The 23,680-nt window shown below is 54.3% G+C and overlaps 1 protein-coding gene across 2 annotated transcripts in view; it reads right to left on the reverse strand.

The window, feature by feature from the left end:
• Positions 1-23,198, reverse strand: part of urm1 (ubiquitin related modifier 1) — a 69,796-nt gene extending 46,598 nt beyond the window's left edge. For both annotated transcript variants that reach the window (XM_038782279.1, XM_038782277.1), the window contains exons 1-2: positions 23,129-23,198; positions 15,165-15,235 (exon numbers count right to left, since the gene is read on the reverse strand). In XM_038782279.1, the coding sequence (XP_038638207.1) occupies positions 15,165-15,235; positions 23,129-23,163 (106 nt within the window). In that variant the 5' untranslated portion in view covers positions 23,164-23,198. The remainder of the gene's footprint in view (positions 1-15,164; positions 15,236-23,128) is intronic.
• Positions 23,199-23,680: the final 482 nt, after the last annotated feature.

Genomic DNA, 23,680 nt, shown 5'->3' on the forward strand with positions numbered 1-23,680 from the left:
TTCAGTAAGGCGTTTGATAAGGTTCCCCACGGTAGGCTATTGCAGAAAATAAGGAAGTATGGAATTGAAGGTGATTTAGCGGTTTGGATCAGTAATTGGCTAGCTGAAAGAAGACAGAGGGTGGTGGTTGATGGCAAATGTTCATCCTGGAGTTCAGTTACTAGTGGTGTACCGCAAGGATCTGTTTTGGGGCCACTGCTGTTTGTCATTTTTATAAATGACCTGGAAGAGGGTGTAGAAGGATGGGTTAGTAAATTTGCAGATGACACGAAGGTCGGTGGAGTTGTGGATAGTGCTGAAGGATGTTATAGGATACAGAGGGACAGATAAGCTGCAGAGCTGGGCTGAGAGGTGGCAGATGGAGTTTAATGCGGAAAAGTGTGAGGTGGTTCACTTTGGAAGGAGTAACAGGAATGCAGAGTACTGGGCTAATGGCAAGATTCTTGGTAGTGTAGATGAACAGAGAGATCTCGGCATCCAGGTACATAAATCCCTGAAAGTTGCCACCCAGGTTAATAGGGCTGTTAAGAAGGCATATGGTGTGCTAGCCTTTATAAGCAGGGGGATTGAGTTTCGGAACCACAAGGTCATGCTGCAGCTGTACATAACTCTGGTGCGGCCGCACCTGGAGTACTGCGTGCAGTTCTGGTCACCACATTATAGGAAGGATGTGGAAGCTTTGGAAAGGGTTCAGAGGAGATTTACTAGGATGTTGCCTGGTATGGAGGGAAGGTCTTACGAGGAAAGGCTCAGGGAATTGAGGTTGTTTTCGTTAGAGAGGAGAAGGCTGAGAGGTGACTTAATAGAGACATATAAGATAGTCAGAGGGTTAGATAGGGTGGACAGTGAGAGTCTTTTTCCTCAGATGGTAATGACCAACACGAGGGGACATAGCTTTAAATTGAGGGGTGATAGATATAGGACAGATTTCAGAGGCAGTTTCTTTACTCAGAGTAGTAGGGGTGTGGAACGCCCTGCCTGCAACAGTAGTAGACTCGCCAACTTTAAGGGCATTTAAGTGGTCACTGGATAGACATATGGATGAAAATGGAATAGTGTAGGTCAGATAGGCTTCAGATGGTTTCACAGGTCGGCGCAACATCGAGGGCCGAAGGGCCCGTACTGCGCTGTAGTGTTCTATGTTCTATGTTCTAAACTCCACACGGACAGTGGCCCAGAGCCGGGATCGAACCTGGGACCTCGGCACCGTGTGGCAGGCTAGATAAAGGGGAACCGGCAGATGTAGTATATTTGGATTTTCAAAAGACATTTGATAAATGCTGATCAGAAGTCAATATACAAGATAAGGGCACATGGAGTTGGGGGTGATATATTATCATGGATAGAGGATTGGTTAATGATCAGGAAACAGATAGTAGGGATAAATGGAGAATCTTCAAGTTGACAGATTGTGACCAGTGGTATATCGCAGTGGTATATCGCAAGGATCAATGTGAAGCCCTCAGCTATTTGCAATCTGTATTAATGAATAGCTTAGACAGACAGCAATGTATCTAGGTTCACTGTTCATACAAAGCCAGGTGGGAATGCAAGCTGCGAGGAGGGCACAAAAAGTTATGGACGACAAATGGCCAATATGGTGGCATATGGAGTAAAATGTGAGGAAATGAGAGATTATTTACTGTGGTCGTAAGAATAGAAAAACAGATTATTTTTTTTTAAAGATATGAAATAGATGTTCAGAGAGACTTGGATGTACTCATACAAGGAACATACAAAAGTTGGTATGCAGGTACAGCAGGTAATTCGCAAGGCAAATTGCCTGTTGGCTTTTATTGCAAGGGGATTGAAGCACAAGATAAAGACATCTTGCTATAATTTTACAGGGCTTTGGTAATACCACACCTGGAATCCTGGAGAAATTTTAGTCGACCTTATTAAGGAGGGATATTCTTGCAATGAACGCGCTACAGCAAAGGCTCACTAGATTGGTCCCCGAGATGAGAAGGTTGTCCCATGATGAGAGGCTGAATAAATTGAATCTATAGTCCCTGAAGTTTACAAGAGTGAGAGGTAATCTGATTGAAGCATCCAAGATTCTGAAGGGACTCGTCAGTGTAGGCACGGAGATCATTTTCCCCGGCTGGGGAATCTAAAACACGGGTGGGCACAGTTTCCGGATAAGGGGCCAATCCTTTAGAACTGAGATGAGGAGAAATTCCTTCCTGCAGCAGGTTGTGAATCTTTGGACTTCTCTACCCTGGAGGGCTGTGGATGTGTCATTATCGATTATACTTAAGGCTAAGATACCAGGGGTGGTATTACCAAAGCCCTGTAAAATTATAGCAAGATGTCTTTATCTTGTGCTTCAATCCCCTCGCAGTAAAAGCCAACAGGCAATTTGCCTTCCGAATTACCTGCTGAACGCCTGTTTCATATCAAAGTAAGTGATATGGGGAGCGGGCGGGAATATGGAATTGAAGTACAAGGGCAACCATGATCCTATTGAATGGCGGAGCAGGCTCGATGGGCCATGTAGTCTTCTCCTGTTCCTATTTATTTTGTTCGTACAAACATGAAAGATTCCTAAAATAAGAAACTTTGTGACACAGCTTGCATTTCCTTCCCACTTCCCCGGGTCCGTTCTTGCTCTCACCCTTATAAAGTACCCCAAAATATTTGTCTGAGCTACGTAAGTGGCTATTCTTCATGAAGGGCAATTTTTCACGTGTGTTATCATGAAGAACACTTGGGAATAAGTTACATGGATGGAATATGTACATTGAACCATTGCTCAGACACACGGGGCTAAAGAAAAAAAAAAAAGAGTACTGTGGTATTGTCCCACTGAGAGCACCCTACATAAACCCGCCTTCAATAATTCCATAGAAAAAGGTGCATTGACTCCCAGTATAACCGAGCTGCCTTTCTGACATTGTGAGCATGTCAATGACTGTGCTTTCCATTCGTAAGTTTCCATTTTCAATATGAAGCAGACAATCCTTGGGACCCAAGACCCCATAAGATGTCGGCTACCTCTACTTACCTTTGACAGGTTACAAATGTTCTCGCGTGGGGGGGGGTGGTTTAGGAGCAGAGCAAAATAGAAAGGGGAAAGCGGCGGACAAGAGGTTGCTGTTTAAGCATTATTTTCCCTACAGCCGCACATATTGCCACTCAAAGAGAGCTGCCAAGGGTTAAATCGGGCAATCCCGAGCTTCATAAGGATATAACCTGCAGTGCTCGGTGTCACTATTCTGTTCAGATGAGGTAGCGTTTCTTTGGGGGGGGCAACAGACTTTGGGGGCCAATAAATAAACAGGGGTTGAGGCCATTTTAAATTGATCTTTAGACTGCAAGTCACAGCCCGCTTCCTGTCATCCCTTTCAAAAGGGCGATTGATGAGCTAAGGTCAGAGGTTATAGACATACTGGCTCCTGTGTCAAAGCAGTGCCAATGTTTGGTGGACTTTTGTGTATTGTAGACAATTGCCTTTGCTTCTTTACATATCTTATATAGTTATTTATATATATATATATATATATATATGTCTCCTTTTGAACCAGAAACGAGTGCAACACAAAGTGTGATGACACAATATGCATGCCAGATATCAGTTTTTAAATTATATCGATATAAAATGTCCACTTACACATTAAGTAAGGACAAAGAAAGAACTCAGATAAGAGAAATCCACGCTGTTTTTATAGTGGGTGAAGTGCTGTTGCAGCTTCATATTTCCAAGCAGTTTACTTATCTATAATTTATTTTGGCTTAATTAACAAACATCTAAAATAAAGAGGATTCCAAGGGGTAGCATTTGGTCTTAAACAGACATACCAGATTGGCAACTAAACATCGCAGACCGCAAGCTACTCGTGAATAGTTTTTTTTTTTTTAAATTTAGATTACCCAATTATTTTTTCCAATTAAGGGGCAATTTAACGTGGCCAATCCACCTACTGTGCACATCAATCCACCTACTGTGCACATTACTCGTGAATAGTAACTGTTACACACACACACACACACACGCAAGCACACTTGGCTTATTTGATTCAGGCGCCATATATGTTACATTGCCAGGGGCCGATTCAACGTCCGCAACAGGTCAGAGTAAAGTTGGGAGCCTCCGTCAGCACAACACTCTCTCAGTTGGTGTTTATCTTTTCACTCCTTGCAATTTTCTCTGGTCGTTTTGCACTGCTGGGTGCCCAGACCTTCCACAGATAACGGAGCAGGTCGGCAGCTACAAGGCGGAAAGCAGTGATCTGCACAGAACTAAATCGGAATTCGGGCAGCACGGTGGCACAGTGGTTAACACTGCTGTCTCACAGTGCTGAGGTCCCAGGTTCGGTCCCGGCTCTGGGTCACTGTCCGTGTGGAGTTTGCACATTCTCCCCGTGTTAGTGTGGGTTTTGCCCCCACAACCCAAAGATGTGCAGGGTAGGTGGATTGGCCTCGCTAAATTGCCCCTTAATTGGAAAAAATGAATTGAGTACTCTAAATTTTTTATTTTTTTTTTAAAAGAACTAAATCGGAATTGCAGGACAGAAAGAGGGTAAAATCCACGCACCAGATAAACAAAAGAATTTCACTGCGCGTAAAGCGCTAGGGGCGACATGGGGCCGTGAACGGTAATTGCAGGTTCCTTTTTTCTGTGATGGGATAAAAAAGTGGGTCCGAACTGGGCTGTAACACTGTCGATGGCCAACGAGAGCGGATCAGGAGCAGCTTGGTACGATCACGCAAGCCGCTGTTACAATCATGCCAGACCCGCACGAGCACCGCCGGTCTATGGTGTTTGGGATTCGGCACAGCTGGCATCAGGGTGGGAGCAAGCTTGGCGCGATTGCTAAGGGCAGCCACGAGGGACACTTGGTAGACTAAACCATTCCAAAAAAAAAAGAGCCAACTATCTCCTCATTCATCTCATTGCCGCTCGCATAGTGAGCAAGTTGGCCCCCACTTTCACCCCCAAAACAACAGTGACCACGCTTCAAAGAAATAAAAAGTACTTCATTTATTGTGAAGTGCTTTAAACACCCCAAGGACGTGAAAGATGCGGCATAAAACAAGTTGCTGTCGTGTTTGATAGAAATCTTGCCTTCCAAATGGCTGGCTGGCCTTAGCATATGTGACATTTATCTTTAGATTTCAAGAACCAAATACAAGAAAGCCAGCAGCAGAGCACTTCACCCAGAATAAAAACAGCCTAAATGTGCCTCCACCCTCATCACCCCGCCTCCCTCCCCCCCTACCTCCACCCCCAATAAAGTCTAAAGCTGCAGGATCAGTAGCTACATTTACAAGTGAATGGTGTGCAACAAAGCCCCGGTTTGTGTGAAGAATGAAGCAGAAGATGGATTTTCACAGATGTTGCACAGACTCACCACTCATTGTTTAATTAGGCAGAAACTTGCCTTTTTAAAATGTGATTTGCACAGAGGCGCAGGCCGTTTAAACTTTGTTCAAAGTTCAGCAAACAGGACTCTTCAAGCTAACACAGAATGACCAGCTGGTAATGAGCAGCGTGTGAACGGAATATTAAACACAAGCGCATCTCCCACACCTCAACAGGACACGGCTGGGTCATCTCATCTTAAAGGGGCAGGGTTTTTATTTAACAAAGTATATGTACATACACTGGGATAGTAAAAAACTCATGGGAACGACACTGAAACGGAGAGGAGCGGTGGAGTAACGTCTACATTATAATAATACCAGGGAGGAGGTATTTTGGTCACCTGGACAGACTGGAGAAGCTGGAGCTGTTCTTCTTTGAGCATGGGAAAGGAGAAATTCAATTTCACCATCAGGATTAGTTTGGGGAAAAAAGGTGTTTAAAAAAAAAAGACTCATGTTTATGTCCCGCTTTGAAAAACCACTGGAGTTTCAAAGTGCTTTACAGCCACTGAAATGCTCTTGCGGTGTAGCCACTGTTGTAATCTAGGAAACATGGCAGCCTGTTTGAGCACAGGAAACTCCAACAGTTGGTATTGAGAGATTAACCAGATGATCTGTACTTTTGCCTCCAACAGGGTATTGGGCAGGACTAATTGAACAGCTCTTTCAAAGAGCTGGCAACGGTGCAGGCACAATGTACCAAATGGCCTTGTTCAATGATGGCCGATTCTAACGTTGCCGTCCTTACAAACACTGGATTCTCTGATTTACAATCAGCAATTTCCCAGGTAGTGTGTTGGTAACATTAAGAAAAAAGTGCGGGAACCTGTGCCAGGCAGCGCACCTCAATCAAGGTACAAATCTTTCTTAAAACTAAAACTGGATTGTTTTCAAAGTTTCTGATCTTGTGGTTAACCAGATAGTGGGGCTGACAGTTTTTAAGTGGTCCTGTACTCCACACAGCGCATAAAGCTCTTGGAACTCCCTACCTCGTGCATTGGCAAACTTCGAACTTGGTGAGGCAGAATCAAATCGTAACTTTCAACGGATAAATGCTTAAAGAGGAAACTTTTACAGGGCTTTGGAGAAAGCACGGGGGAGAGGGACTAGAAAGAACAGGGGAGTGGGACTAACGCGGCAGCTCCTTCAAAGTGCCACCACAGGCCAGATGGGCCAAATGGCCTCTTTCTGTGCTATGTGATATGTGTGAGTAAAACAAAATCTTACATCCTAATGGACTGGGAGGGCTCCCCGATAGGAGACATCAAGCGTATGTGGGAGGAAGAGATGGGGAGGGAGTTGGAGGCTGGGCTGTGGGGGGAGGCTTTGAGGAGAGTGAACGCATCTACTTCGTGAGCGAGGCCTTATTCAACTCAAGATAGCCCACAGGGCACATACGACGGTGGTCAGGATGAGTAGGTTTTTTGAGCGGATGGAGGACAGGTGTGGACGGTGGGATGTCCGAAGCTGGAGGGATTCTGGCGAGGGTTTTACTGACGTTATGTCTGAGGTGTTCGGGGTGATTCCAGATTCCAGACGTGTTAATCTTTGGAGTGTCGGAAGACCCAGGGGTGTAGGGGACGAGAGAAGACGATGTGTTGCCCTTCATCGTCACATTAAGTACGGAAAATTCTTTGCTGTCTGCTTTGCTCGGTGAATGGTTGTGCCGGTTATCCTGGCAGTGCCCCCTGGCAGTACTGGGAGCAGTGACGGAGAGGAGTGGGCTTTATTGGAAAGGTCCGTGGCTCCCCTGTCCACGTGGCGGTGGTTTCCTGTGTCCATAGGGAATGGGAGGGGGGGGCTTGATTTTATTTAAAATTACGGCGTCCTTTAAAATTGGCACCCTGATCTCTTAAACGTTGAGGTTGCTGGTGCTGGTGGGGCAGGCTCATTCGGACATCCGAGGCCAATTTACAAAACAGCTGGAAAGACAGACCTAACTCCAGGCAGCCAACTTCTCCCATCCACAATGCGTCCTTCGATCACGGCCAAATCTGCTCAGTGGATTCCCACTCCTTCCCAGCACCTACTTCTTTGAACACAATTCCATTCCCAGGATTTGGTTTTCCAGATCTCTAGCTGGAAACTCAGTGATCCTGGGCTGGTATTATCCCGTCTCCTGGTCTCATACCTTACTGGTGTTTTGGATCTCATTGCAGAAAATGACCACTCCACGTCGCTCTGCTCAGCGCCGAACACCGACCTGGACGGTGTTACTGGAGTCTGCTGCAAGATTCAGGGGACAAATACGTGGGAGCAGCAGTCGCAAAATTAGAAACGGCGGTCCCTTTCATCAGAATCTTTGAGTGTCACAAGTACGATAGCACAGTGGTTAGCACTGTGGCTTCACAGCGCCAGGGTCCCAGGTTTGATTCCCCGCTGGGTCACTGTCTGTGCGGAGTCTGCATGTTCGCCCAGTGTCTGCGTGGGTTTCCTCCGGGTGCTCTGGTTTCCTCCCACAATCCAAAGATGGGCAGGTTAGGTGGATTGGCCATGCTAATTTGCCCTTAGTGACCAAAAATAAAAGGTTAGGAGGGGTTATTGGATTACGGAGATAGGGTGGAAGTGAGGGTTTAAGTGTGTCGGTGCAGATTCGATGAGCCGAATGGCCTCCTTCTGCATTCTATGTTCTACGTTCCAAGTTGCTTACATTAAGACTGCAATGAAGTTACTGTGAAACGCCCCGAGTCGCCACATTCCGGCGCCTGTTCGGGTACACGGAGGGAGAATTCACCTAACAAGCATGACTTTCGGGACTTGTGGGAGGAAACCGGAGCACCCAGAGGAAACCCACGCAGACACGGGGAGACTCCGCACAGACAGTGACCCAAGCCAGGAATCAAACAGATTGGCTGATCATTCCTCATGCTTGGTAGTTATTTGACTGTGAAAAGCATCACAGCCAGGCACCCATTGGGTGACCGCACCTACCAGCAGGGATCACAGGATTACTATCAGAAGTGGGGCAGCACGGTAGCATTGTGGATAGCACAATCGCTTCACAGCTCCAGGGTCCCAGGTTCGATTCCGGCTTGGGTCACTGTCAGTGCGGAGTCTGCAGGTTAGGTGGATTGGCCGTGATAAATTGCCCTAAGTGTCCAAAGTTTCCCTTAGTGTTGGGTGGGGTTACTGGGTTATGGGGATAGGGTGGAGTTGTTGACCTTGGGTAGGGTGCTCTTTCCAAGAGCCGGTGCAGACTCGGTGGGCTGAATGGCCTCCTTCTGCACTGTAAATTCTATGAAAAAGTGGAGCTGAGGCTCCTCCCTCCCCCACCCACCCAAACCCAGGGCATCAAAGCCAACTGCAGTTGTTACTTGCTTTCCTGGCTATGAACTCGGAGCGGATCGAACTCGGGGCTTCCCAGCTCGATTGGCACAGTGCCCCCCACACACACAGATAACCTTGCTGAATCATGGAGGGAGGAGGCCGTGAGCCAACCTTCAAGAGAAGCCATGGCGGTTTTCACTCATTTGCCAAGTAAAGGCATTTTCCCTTTGTCTCCGCACTTGCCAGCCACCCACTGTTACAATTCAACAGCTTGAAATTCTTGTCTGCAGCAAGCCCTGATGGAGCCGAGGGCCCTTTTTGTTTATCTGTTTGTCCTTCCACGGACAATATTGAGAGCTCCCCAGCAGGACAACGGTCACGGTCCAGGCTGCATTGCTGGAGCAACGCCATGGTTACCCAGCACTGCCTCGACCACTGGCCCATAGCTTACCTGACCTGACCCCGGGGGAAAGGGGAAAGGGGGGGGGGGGAGATGCAAATGTCCATGGAACGGTTATCAAGTACAAAAGGAGAAGGGAAAGGCAGTCAAAATTTCATTCACCCACTGGAGCAGCCCTTACAAGAACATATAATACTATACAAGGCAAAACCTTAGAGAGGGCAACGAGAGCTGCTTTGTGAACTGGCTGGGGGGAGAGAGCTGGTGGGGAGGGGAGTTTGATGGAATTCCATCTCCCACCTGGACGAGTTGTTCAAAGCATAACTTTTTGTAGATCAGAAATGGCAGGGAGGAACACACCAATTAAATAACCAGAAAACTACAAGCCACTTGTTGCTAAACACCTCGAATCTTGAGATCATAAAACAGTACCTGCTATTGTACACAGACTGACTGACAGACACTCAAAATACAGCATCACAAAGGTCACATTTATGTCCCAACACACAAACAGACACACAACCCCCACCACACACACACACACGCACAACAAACCACACACACACAACCCCACCACACACACACACACACACACACCACACACACACACACACCCCCAACCAACACACACACCACACCCCCCCACCACACACACACACACACACACAAAAAAACCCCCCCACCACACACACACACACCCCCCACCAGACACACACACAACCCCACACACACCACACACACACACAACCCCCCCACCACACACACACACAACCCCCACCCCACCACACACGCACAACAAACCCACCACACACACAACCCCCCCCACCACACACACACACACACACACACACAACACACACAACCCCCCCCAACCACACACAACAACCCCCCCCCACACACACACACAAACCCCCCCCCACACACACACACACACACACAACACACAACACACACACCCCCCCCCAACACACACACACCAACACCCCCCCCACACACACACACACACACACAACCCCCCCCACCACACACGCACAACAAACCCACACACACACACAACCCCCCCACCACACACACACACACACAACACACACCACACACAACACCCCCCCACCACACACAACACACACACACACACAACCCACCCCACCACACACCACACACACAAACCCCCCCACCACACACACAAACCACCCCACCCACCACACCACCCACACACACAAACCCCCCACCACACACACACACACAACCCCCCCCACCACCACACACACACACACACCACACACACACACACAACCCACCCCCCCCACCACACACACACACAACCACCCCACCACACACACACAAACCCCCCCACCCACACACACACTACCCCCCCCACCACACACACACTACCCCCCCACCACACACCCACACACAAACACACACACTACCCCCCACCACACACACACACTACCCCCCCACCACACATACACACACACACACACACACACTACCCCCCCACCACACACACACTACCCCCCCCACCACACACACACTAACCCCCCCCACCACACACACACACACCTACCCCCCCCCCCCCCACCACACACACACTAACCCCCCCACCACCACACACACACACAACCCCCCCACCCCACACACACACACACACACACACACACACAACCCCCCCCCCCACACACACACACTAACCCCCCCCACCACACACACACACAAACCCCCACCACACACACACACACAACCCCCCCACCACACACACACACACAACCCCCCACCACACACACACACAACCCCCCCCCAACACACACACACAACCCCCACCACCACACACACGCACAACCCCCCCACCACACACACACCAACCCCCCCACCACACACACACACACAAACCCCCCCCCACCACACACACGCACCAACCCCCCCCCCCACCACACACACACACAAACCCCCCCCACCACACACACCAAACCCCCCCCACCACACACACACACACAACCCCCCCACCACACACACACACACAGGCAGAACCCCCCACCACACACAATCCCACACAACACACCACACACACACACACACACACACACACAACCCCCCACCACACACACACACACACACAAACCCCACCACCACACACACACAAAAACCCCCCCACCACACACACAAACCCCCCAACCACACACACACACAAACCCCCCCCAACCACACACACACACACAAACCCCCCCACCACACACACACACACAAACCCCCCCCACCACACACACCCACCACAAAACCCCCCCCAACCACACACACACACACAAACCCCCCCACCACACACACAACACACAAACCACCCCCCCCACCACACACACACACCCCCCACCACACACACACACACCCCCCACACACCACACACCCCCCACACCACACACACACACACCCCCCCCACCACACACACACCACACCCCCCCCACACACACCACAACACACACCCCCAACACACACACAACAACAAACTACCCCCACACACACACACACACCCACCACAACACAACACACACCCCACCACACAACACACCCCCCACCACACACACACCCACCACACCCCCACACTACACCCCACCACCCACACACACCACACACACACAAACCCCCCCACCACCACACACCCACAAACCCCCCCCACCACACACACACACAAACCCCCCCCACCACACACACACACACAAACCCCCCCCACCACACACACACAAACCCCCCCCCCACCACACACACACACACACACACACCCCCCCCCACACACACACACACACACAAACCCCCCACCACAACACACACACACACACACACACACAAACCCCCCCCACCACACACACACACAAACCCCCCCAACCACACACACACACACACAACCCCCCCCACCCACAACACACCACACAAACCCCCCCCACCACACACACACACACACACAAACCCCCCCCACCACACACACACCACAAACCCCCCACCCCACCACACACACACACACACACAAACCCCCCCCACCACACACACACACACAAACCCCCCCCCACCACACACACCACACACAAACCCCCCCACACACACACACACACAAACCCCCCCCCACCACACACACACACACAAACCCCCCCCCCACCATACACACACACACAAACCCCCCCACCACACACACACACACAAAACCCCCCCCACCACACACACACACAACCCCCCACCCACCACACACACAAACCCCCCCACCACACACACAAACCCCCCCACCACACACACAAACCCCCCCACCACACACACAAACCCCCCACAACACCCCCCCACAACACCCTCCCACACACCCCTCCCACACACACACACAAGCCCCCCCCCACCCTCCCACACACACAAGCCCCCCCTCCCACACCACACAGTCCCCCCCCCACACACACAACAGCCCCCCCCTCCCACACACACACAGCCCCCCACCACACAACCAGCCCACACACACACAGCCCCGACCCACACACACACACCCACACACACACACACACCACAGCACAAACACAACACACACCCCCCCCCCCACACAACACAAGCCCCCCCCACACACCACCCCCCCCTCCCACACACACAAGCCCCCCCCCCACACAAGCTCACCCTCCCACAACCCCCCCCCTCCCACACACACAACCCCCCCCCCCCTCCACACACACACAACCCCCCTACCACACACAACACCCCCCACCACACAACCCCCTCCCACACACACAACCCCCCTTCCACACACACACCCCCCTCCCACACACACAAGCCCCCCTCCCACACACACAAGCCCCCCTCCCACACACACAAGCCCCCCCTCCCACACACACAACCCCCCTCCCACACACACAAGCCCCCCTCCCACACACACAAGCCCCCCTCCACACACACAAGCCCCCCTCCCACACACACAAGCCCCCCTCCCACACACACACCCCCCTCCCTCACACACACACAATGGGAGAGACCAGAACTCGTGGACATAATGAAAAAACACAAAGCCTCTCCTTTAAGATAGAGATGAGAAGAAATTCTCTCTCTCTCTGGGTTATTAGTTTGTGGAATTCTCTTCCCCAGACAGCTGGAGAAGCAGGAGGTGCATTGAATATTATTTAAGATTGCTTTCGATAAAGTCTTAATTGACAAGGAAGTCAAGTTGTGTAAAGGGTAGACAGGGAAGTACAATTGATGCCACAGTCAGATCACCCATGTTGTTATCAAGATCATGGCACAAGTTCAAGGGGCCGAATGGCCCACTCGTGCTCCTAATTCATGTTTGTACTTTTGTACATATTTTTCTATGTGCGTTCGTAAATCAGTTTATTTTAGTAACTAACTGAACTCATAATGGCCTAACTGAGACTCACTCAATGTTTGTTCACTGCACTGTAAATAGTTGGAGTGAATATTTTTGTTTTGTAAGGCTTATTTTAAGAAACATTGAATAATAATAATCTTTTTATTGTCACAAGTAAGCTTACATTAACACCACAATGAAGTTACTGTGAAAATCCCCTAGTCGCCACACTCCGGCGCCTGTTCGGGTACACGGAGGGAGAATTCGGAATGTCCAAATGACCTAACAGCACGCCTCTCAGGACTTGTGGGAGGAAACCGGAGCACCCGGAGGAAACCCACGCAGACACGGGGAGAACGTGCAGACTCCGCACAGACAGTGACCCAAGCCGGGAATCGAACCTGGAACCCTGGCGCTGTGTAGCAACAGTGCTAACCACTGTGCTAGCGTGCCGCCAGGAGACAGGGCATCCAAAGAAATGAGTTTCCAGATCTGATAACTTATCACTGATCCTGGCTTGCTTAGTTAAATGCTAACACGGCAACTTTTGTATAACTTCACTGTCCCCCATGACTTAACCGATCAGAACACAGAGCAACAAGTGAGAGATTAATCACAGAAACTGCCAGGGATATTAAAGTGACGATAAGCTAATTACAACAGTAGTTAAGCGCACAGCAGCCAAATTTCAGTAGGAGAGAGCAAATAGTTTGCGTTCATTGGACCCAATTACTCTCAAAGATATTCATTTAAGCAGGGCCGCAATACATTACATTCCAGATCCGTAGTTTTTGTTTTTTTATAGAACGGTGGATGCAGTCAGGAAATACAATCCAAAGCTCAGTGAGAATTGTACAATAAGGAAATCATGCCTATTTCAGTCACTGTACATCAGCGACCATATAAGGGGGCCTGTGTTTAAACTATTGTACACAGAGATACAAATAGGCTGGATGTTAGACAATTGCTCGTTGCCCTGAAGCAGTGAGGCTCCGAAACAATTTGAAGGTTAGTGTGGGAGTGAGACAACTCTTTACAGCACATCTTCAAAAGGGAGTTGGACGAGTTCTTAGAATTCCATACAGTGCAGAAGGAGGCCATTCGGCCTTCAAGTCTGCACTGACCCACCCCCCGCGAAAGAACAGCCTACCTAGGCCCAATATCCATAACCCCACCTAACCGTTGGACACCAAGAGGCGATTTAGCCTCAATCCACCTAACCTGCCCATCTTTGGACTGTGGGAGGAAACCGGAGCACCCGGAGGAAACCCACGCAGACACGGGGAGAACGTGCAGACTCTGCACAGACAGTGACTCAGGCCGGGAATCGAACCTGGGACCCTGGCGCAGTGAGGCAGCAGTGCTAACCACTGTTGTTGACCGGGACAGATATCGCATCACATGAAAGAAACGTCAATTAACAGATAAAATAAAAACACTTTGTCCAACTGATCGTTTGGACTGGTTCAAAATGTCCGAGGGGAATTTTTCAGAGTTTTTTTCCCCCTTATCTGGCCTGGATTTTAAACTTCTCTTTGGAGGGGGATCACACAACAGCAGGAAGGGGGAGGAGCAGCAGGAGAAAGTGTCTAATCACAGTGGTTCAGTTATCACAAGTGTGGGGAAGAATTTATAGACCAGCACCTCATTTTCTTACGTCTTGTCCCCAACAGCCCTCTCTTTCTCCCCACCAGGTGTACAACAGGTGCAGATTTCCATTCCTCTGCTTTGCTACGAGCTGTCAGTTTAGGCATCGCAATTGAAATTATTTTCAACAACCAGCAGTGAACTCCAAAGAAGTCCAATACTCACATGGTGTAGGCTGGTCAGGCAATGTGACGTTTTGATCTTTCACCCCATTGAAGAGCAGCTCAGCGCCACCTCTATAATGGATTAATTGCAGAGAATAAAGTTGAATTATTTAACTCTTCACAAAGTGAATGAAAAGAGAAGTCATTTCCATATCATAGAATCATAGAATTTACAGTGCAGGAGGCCAGTTGGCCCATCAATTCTGCATCGGCCCTTGGAAAGAGCACCCTACCGAAGCCCACACCTCCACCCTATCCCCGTAACCCTATCTAACCTTTTTGGTTACTAAGGGGCAATTTAGCATGGCCAATCCACCTAACCCGCACATCTTTGGACTGTGGGAGGAAACCCTCGCAGACACGGGGAGAACATGCAGACTCCGCACAGACAGTGACCCAGCCGGGAATCGAACCTGGGACCCTGGAGCTGTGAAGCAACTGTGCTAACCACTGTGCTACAGTGCCACCCACCTTGTTTTTAATTATTCTTTCACGGGATGTGGGCACCTCCGGCTTGGCCAGCATTTTTATTGCCGATTGCCAATGCCCTCGAGAACATGCTGTTCAGCCACCACATGGAACCCCTGCGGTCCCTGTGGTTACTCCCACAGTGCTGTTAGGAAGGTGGAGATTCTATGATTCTAGAGATTCTCAGGGAGTTCGCAGATTGACCCAACAATAGTGAAGGAACAGCACTGTCGCTCCACGTCAGGATGGTGCGTGGCTAGGAGGGGAATTTTCAATTGATGCTGTTCCAATTATTTCATGCCGTTGTCATTCTAGGTGGTAGGAGTCAGGGGTTTGGAAGGTGATGTTGAAGGTGCCTTGGTGAGATCCTGCAGTGTATTTTGTAGATGGCACACACGGCTGCCACTGTGCTGAGGGGGATTGAATATTTCCGGCGGTTTATGGAGTGTCAATCAAGCAGTCTGCTTTGCCCTGGACCGTGTTGAGCTTCTTGAGTGTTGTTGGAGCTGCACTCATAGATGGTGCCTTGTAGATGGTGGACAGGTATGGGGGGGGGGGTCAGTTGTTGAGTTAATCTCTGCAGGTCCCATCCTTTGACCTGCTCTTGTAGCCACAGTATTTATATAGTCCAGTTGAGTTTCCAACTCCCACAGGATGTTGATTCAGCAATGGTACAGCCACTGAATGTCATGGGGAGATGGTTACATTCTCTTGTTTGGGACGGTGAGACAGCCGTTACCTGGCACTGGTGTTTGTGCCAATTTAACTTACCACTTATCAGCCCAAGCCTGAATGTTGTATGGGCGTGGATTGCTTCAGTGTTTCTGAAGATGATGCATTATTGGTACTGGGGAACAGAGCAGCTTTCAACTCATCTTCAACCAGAGTTAAACAGTCCCAAATCAGGAAGAGGATGAGTTCAATAAAGTGTCATACTCCCTCCATTCTAAACTAACCACACACTTTAACCATAGCCTCAGCAATGCCACACTGTTGCCTGTTTTCATACCAGCACCAACAGCAGGGCACCAATAACTGGGAAAGCCTGATTAACCCCTCAAGCTATATAACCAACTGAATGGACTCTTCCCAAATTGCCATTGGTTCCAATCGCTGCTTCACTGTACACTCAATCAACAAATTAGGCATTGCTTTTGCAGCCAATATATCGATACAGGCAAAATTCAATTATGCTTGAAGAAGTTCAGTAGGGAAAACAGTTGGAATTGCCATACTATTTGGGAGAGAATCAGAAATCCCAATCAATTCCATCAGAAACCATGCTGAAATCTGAGCAGGGAGAGGTTCCGACTCAGCTGTGCATCTCATTGTTAAGAGCGATTGGCAGCACTCTGGCTGATCTCATACGTGACGAATGGACACTATCCCGGAGGCCTGCCGCCATTCAGAACACCATTCCTATAAATCACCACCTTCAAGAGGAATAAAAACAAGAAAATAACGGCAGTCTTGTGAATGAGTGTAGGAAGTGCCAGGATCAGACCATGCGGCTCAGTGAGATGGACGGGACTGAAATTGTGTGATAGGGAGCCTTGGCTGAGATTTTCTTGCGCCCGTTTTCATTGGGCGGGTGCGGCAACGCGAGTGGAAAATCTCACAAAATGCCCAAATTGCGTTACACACCAGCGTGTAAGTGTGACACAATCGTTCCTTTCCCTCGCCATTGACATAATGGAGTGAACATCGGGAATATAATTTGCATACATTAGCATATCATTATCTGGCCTGTACACCAAACCCAGCCATAGGAAAGTCCATTCACGTCAGGGTGAGGACAGATCAACGTGAAACCCGGCTAGTCTCCCAAGCCGTGCACTTGGCTCAAGGGTGATGCCGGAGTACTACCCCAGTACCACCCCTCACTGCTTGGGCAGTGCCCCAGGGAGGGATGGTTGCATGGGGATGACAGAGTGGAGGGAGGGGGGAATGACAGAGTGGAGGGGGGGGGGGGAATGACAGAGTGGAGGGGGGGGGGGATGACAGAGTGGAGGGGGGGGGAATGACAGAGTGGAGGGGGGGGGGGGGGAATGACAGAGTGGAGGGGGGGGGAATGACAGAGTGGAGGGGGGGATGACAGAGTGGAGGGGGATGACAGAGTGGAGGGGGGGGAATGACAGAGTGGAGGGGGGGGATGACAGAGTGGAGGGGGGGATGACAGAGTGGAGGGGGGGATGACAGAGTGGAGGGGGGGATGACAGAGTGGAGGGGGGGGATGACAGAGTGGAGGGGGGGGGATGACAGAGTGGAGGGGGGGATGACAGAGTGGAGGGGGGGGATGACAGAGTGGAGGGGGGGATGACAGAGTGGAGGGGGGGGATGACAGAGTGGAGGGGGGATGACAGAGTGGAGGGGGGATGACAGGGTGGAGGGGGGGATGACAGGGTGGAGGGGGGGATGACAGGGTGGAGGGGGGGGATGACAGGGTGGAGGGGGAGGGGTGACAGGGTGGAGGGGGAGGGGTGACAGGGGGGAGGGGAGGGGGGACAGGGTGGAGGGGAGGGGTGACAGGGGGGAGGGGAGGGGTGACAGGGTGGAGGGAGGGGTGACAGGTGGAGGGGGAGGGGTGACAGGGTGGAGGGGGAGGGGTGACAGGGTGGAGGGGGAGGGGTGACAGGGTGGAGGGGGAGGGTGACAGGGTGGAGGGGGAGGGGTGACAGGGTGGAGGGGGAGGGGTGACAGGGTGGAGGGGAGGGGTGACAGGGTGGAGGGGGAGGGGTGACAGGGTGGAGGGGGAGGGGGGACAGGGTGGAGGGGGAGGGGTGACAGGGTGGAGGGGGAGGGGTGACAGGGTGGAGGGGGAGGGGTGACAGGGTGGAGGGGGATGGGTGACAGGGTGGAGGGGGAGGGTGGACAGGGTGGAGGGGCGAGGGGTGGACAGGGTGGAGGGGGAGGGGTGACAGGGTGGAGGGGGAGGGGTGACAGGGTGGAGGGGGAGGGGTGACAGGGTGGAGGGGGAGGGGTGACAGGTGGAGGGGAGGGTGACAAGGGTGGAGGGGAGGGGTGACAGGGTGGAGGGGGAGGGGTGACAGGGTGGAGGGGGAGGGGTGACAGGATGGAGGGGGAGGGGTGACAGGGTGGAGGGGGAGGGGTGACAGGATGGAGGGGGAGGGGTGACAGGGTGGAGGGGGAGGGGTGACAGGGTGGAGGGGGATGACAGAGTGGAGGGGGGGGGATGACAGAGTGGGAGGGGGGGGGATGACAGAGGGGGGGGGGGGGATGACAGAGTGGAGGGGGGGATGACAGAGTGGAGGGGGGGGGATGACAGAGGGGAGGGGGGGGATGACAGAGTGGAGGGGGGGGGATGACAGAGTGGAGGGGGGGGGATGACAGAGTGGAGGGGGGGATGACAGAGTGGAGGGGGGGGATGACAGAGTGGAGGGGGGGGATGACAGAGTGGAGGGGGGGGATGACAGAGTGGAGGGGGGGGATGACAGAGTGGAGGGGGGGGATGACAGAGTGGAGGGGGGATGACAGGGTGGAGGGGGGGAGACAGGTGGAGGGGGGGGATGACAGGGTGGAGGGGGGGATGACAGGGTGGAGGGGGAGGGGTGACAGGGTGGAGGGGGAGGGGTGACAGGGTGGAGGGGGGGGGGGTGACAGGGTGGAGGGGGAGGGGTGACAGGGTGGAGGGGGGAGGGGGCAGGGTGGAGGGGAGGGGTGACAGGTGGAGGGGGAGGGTGACAGGGTGGAGGGGGAGGGGGTGACAGGGTGGAGGGGGAGGGGTGACAGGGGTGGAGGGGGAGAGGTGACAGGGTGGAGGGGGGAGGGGAGGGAGGGGTGACAGGGTGGAGGGGAGGGGTGACAGGTCGAGGGGGAGGGGTGACAGGGTGGAGGGGAGGGGTGACAGGGTGGAGGGGGGGGGGTGACAGGGTGGAGGGGGGGGGTGACAGGGGGAGGGGGAGGGGTGACAGGGTGGAGGAGGGGGGGGTGGGGGGAGGGGTGGAGGGGAGGGGTGACAGGTGGAGGGAGGGGGGGGTGACAGGGTGGAGGGGAGGGGTGACAGGGTGGAGGGGAGGGGTGACAGGGTGGAGGGGAGGGGGACAGGGTGGAGGGGAGGGGTGACAGGGTGGAGGGGAGGGGTGACAGGGTGGAGGGGAGGGGTGACAGGGTGGAGGGGAGGGGTGACAGGGTGGAGGGAGACAGGGTGGAGGGGAGGGGGCAGGTGGAGGGGGAGGGGTGACAGGGTGGAGGGGGAGGGGTGACAGGGTGGAGGGGGAGGGGTGACAGGGTGGAGGGGGGGGGGGGTGACAGGTGGAGGGGGAGGGTGACAGGGTGGAGGGGGAGGGGTGACAGGGTGGAGGGGGAGGGGTGACAGGGTGGAGGGGAGGGGTGTGACAGGGTGGAGGGGGAGGGGTGACAGGGTGGAGGGGGAGGGGTGACAGGGTGGAGGGGGAGGGGTGACAGGGTGGAGGGGAGGGGGGGGACAGGGTGGAGGGGGAGGGGTGACAGGTGGAGGGGGAGGGGTGACAGGGTGGAGGGGGAGGGGTGACAGGTGAGGGGGAGGGGTGACAGGGTGGAGGTGGAGGGGTGACCAGGGTGGAGGTGGAGGGGGGTGACAGGGTGGAGTGGGAGGGGTGACAGGTGGAGGGGGAGGGTGACATGGTGGAGGGGATGGGTTACAGGGTGCGGGGGGGGGTTACGGGGAGTGGTGACAGGGTGGGGGGAGGGTGACAGGGTGAGGGGGAGGGGTGACGGTGGAGGGGGAGGGGTGACGGGTGGAGTGGAGGGGGAGGTGACAGGGTGGAGGTGGAGGGGGGGGGTGACAAGGTGGAGGTGGAGGGGGAGGGTGACCGGGTGGGGGAGGGGTGACCGTGGGGGGAGGGGTGACAGGTGTAGGGGTAGGGGGTGACAGGGTGGAGGGGGAGGGTGACAGGGTGAGGGGAGGGGTGCAGGAGGTGGAGGGGGAGGGGTGACAGGTGGAGGTGGAGGGTGACAGGGTGTAGTGGGGAGGGGTGACAGGGTGGAGGGGGGGGGGTGACAGGGTGGAGGGGGAGGGGTGACAGGGTGGAGGGGGAGGGGTGACAGGGTGGAGGGGGAGGGGTGACAGGGTGGAGGGGGAGGGGGGGTGACAGGGTGGAGGGGGGGGGAGGGGTGACAGGGTGGAGGGGGAGGGGTGACAGGGTGGAGGGGGGGGGGTGAAGGGTGGAGGGGGAGGGGTGACAGGGGGAGGGGGAGGGTGACAGGGTGGAGGGGGGGGTGACAGGGTGGAGGGGAGGGGTGACAGGGTGGAGGGGAGGGGTGACAGGGTGGAGGGGGAGGGGTGACAGGGTGGAGGGGGAGGGGTGACAGGGTGGAGGGGGAGGGGTGACAGGGTGGAGGGGGAGGGGTGACAGGGTGGAGGGGGAGGGGTGACAGGGTGGAGGGGGAGGGGTGACAGGGTGGAGGGGGAGGGGTGACAGGGTGGAGGAGGGGGAGGGGTGACAGGGTGGAGGGGGATCGGTGACAGGGGTGGAGGGGGATCGGTGACAGGGTGGAGGGGGATCGGTGACAGGGTGGAGGGGGAGGGGTGACAGAGTGGAGGGGGAGGATGACAGAGAGGGGGGAGGATGACAGAGAGGGGGGTTGATGACAGAGAGGGGGGGTTGATGACAGAGAGGGGGGGGTGATGACAGAGAGAGGGGGGGATGACAGAGGGGGGGGATGACAGAGGGGGGGATGACAGAGGGGGGGTTGATGACAGAGAGGGGGGGATGACAGAGAGGGGGGGGATGACAGGGGGGGGGGATGACAGGGGGGGGGGGATGACAGGGGGGGGGGATGACAGAGGGGGGGGGTGATGACAGAGAGGGGGGGTGATGACAGAGAGGGGGGGATGATGACAGAGAGGGGGGGATGATGACAGAGAGGGGGGGATGACAGAGAGGGGGGGATGACAGAGAGGGGGGGGATGATGACAGGGGGGGGATGATGACAGGGGGGGGGATGATGACAGGGGGGGGGGATGACAGAGGGGGGGGTGACAGAGAGGGGGGATGATGACAGAGAGGGGGTGGTGACAGAGAGGGGGGGGTGACCAGAGAGGGGGTGGTGACAGAGAGGGGGGGTGACAGAGAGGGGGGGTGACAGAGAGGGGGGAGTGCAGAGAGGGGGGGGTGACAGATAGGGGGGTGACGAGAGGGGGGGGTGACAGAGAGGGGGGTGACAGAGAGGGGGGTGACCAGCGGGGGGGGGGGGGTGACAAGAGGGCGGGGGACAGAGGGGGTGGGTGACAGAGGGGTGGGGGGGTCGACAGAGGGGGTGGGTTGACAGAGGGGGGTGACAGAGAGGGGGGGGGTGAAAGAGAGGTGGGGTGACGAGAGGGGGGGGTGACAGAGGGGTGGGTTACAGAGAGGGGTGGGTACAGAGCGGGGGTGACAGAGAGGGGGGGGTGACAGAGAGGGGGGGGTGACAGAGCGGGGGGGGTGACCGAGAGGGGGGGTGACAGAGAGGGGGGGGGGTGTGACGGGGGGTGACAGAGAGGGGGGGGTGACAGAGAGGGGGGGTTACAGAGAGGGGTGGGTTACAGAGAGGGGGGTGACAGAGAGGGGGGGGTGACAGAGAGGGGGGGGTGACAGAGAGGGGGGGTGACAGAGAGGGGGGGGTGACAGAGACAGAGGGGGGGTGACAGAGAGGGGGGGGGTGACAGAGAGGGGGGGGTGACAGAGAGGGGGGGGTGACAGAGAGGGGGGGGGTGACAGAGAGGGGGGGTGACAGAGAGGGGGGGGGGGTGACAGAGAGGGGGGGTGACAGAGAGGGGGGGGGACAGAGAGGGGGGGGTGACAGAGAGGGGGGGGGGACAGAGAGGGGGGGGGGACAGAGAGGGGGGGTGACAGAGAGGGGGGGTGACAGAGAGGGGGCGCCTGGTTGACAGAGACGGGGGGGGTGGTGACAGAGAGGGGGGGGAGAGGGGGTGGTGACAGAGAGGGGGGGGTGACAGAGAGAGGGGGAGTGACAGAGAGGGGGGGGTGACAGAGAGGGGGGGTGACAGAGAGGGGGGGTGACAGAGAGGGGGGGATGACAGAGAGGGGGGGATGACAGAGAGGGGGGGGTGACAGAGAGGGGGGGGGTGACAGAGAGGGGGGGGTGACAGAGAGGGGGGGGGTGACGGAGAGGGAGGGGGTGACGGAGAGGGAGGGGGTGACGGAGAGGGAGGGGGTGACGGAGAGGGAGGGGGTGACGGAGAGGGGGGGTGACAGAGAGGGGGGGTGACAGAGAGGGGGGGGGTGACAGAGAGGGGGGGTGACAGAGAGGGGGGGGTGACGGAGAGGGGGGATGACGGGGGGGGGGGGGATGACAGAGTGCGGGGAGGCAGGCGGTTACAGAGTGAGAGTCCCGTTTGGGGGGTGGGGGTAGAGTTCGCACTTTGTCGCTCCGCCTGTTTCCAGAGGGCGGCTTAAAATCGCAGTAAAGCGGCCCGGACGCGTGTCCGCACTGTAACCCTCCGCCGCCGGGGCGGACCGAGCGATTCCCGCAAGCCCGGGCGTGAAAAGAACCAACCTGAACTCCAGACGGAGACCGATGGGCGCCGCCATGTTGCTCTGCTGGACCCGGAAACAGTTGCGCTGCAACCCGGAAGCGATGGATCCCTGGGGTACCCTTTGAATAGAAATCTATCAGGAGCCTGGGGCCTGCTTCATGGCCATGCAGTCAACAAATGAACAACCCGTGGTCCAGAAACATGTCAAATTTTGTTTCGTTTTTAGCCTTTGGGCTGTTGCATGAAAACACTTGAGGCTCTGTTATGAAAATGCAGAGGTTTAAGTTGTGGAAATAAGTTTGATTCTAAGCCAGGATTGTCATCAGATGCAAAAATGATGATTAATAATTTATGAATAACATTCTTCACCGTGCAGTTGGTGGTATTAAATCTCTGGGCATTTTTATTCAATCTTTGGAGGGGATTTTTTTTTCTTTGTTTATTGGGATATGGGCATCCCTGACCAGGCCAGCATTTGTGTTCCATCCCTAGTTTCCCTTGAACTAAGTGGCTTACTGAAGATGAGTTTTTTTAGTTAACCAGATGAGTTTTTGCAACAATCGCTGATAGTT

The sequence above is a fragment of the Scyliorhinus canicula genome, chromosome 21, assembly GCF_902713615.1.
Source record: "Scyliorhinus canicula chromosome 21, sScyCan1.1, whole genome shotgun sequence".
NCBI classification, from domain to species: domain Eukaryota; kingdom Metazoa; phylum Chordata; class Chondrichthyes; order Carcharhiniformes; family Scyliorhinidae; genus Scyliorhinus; species Scyliorhinus canicula.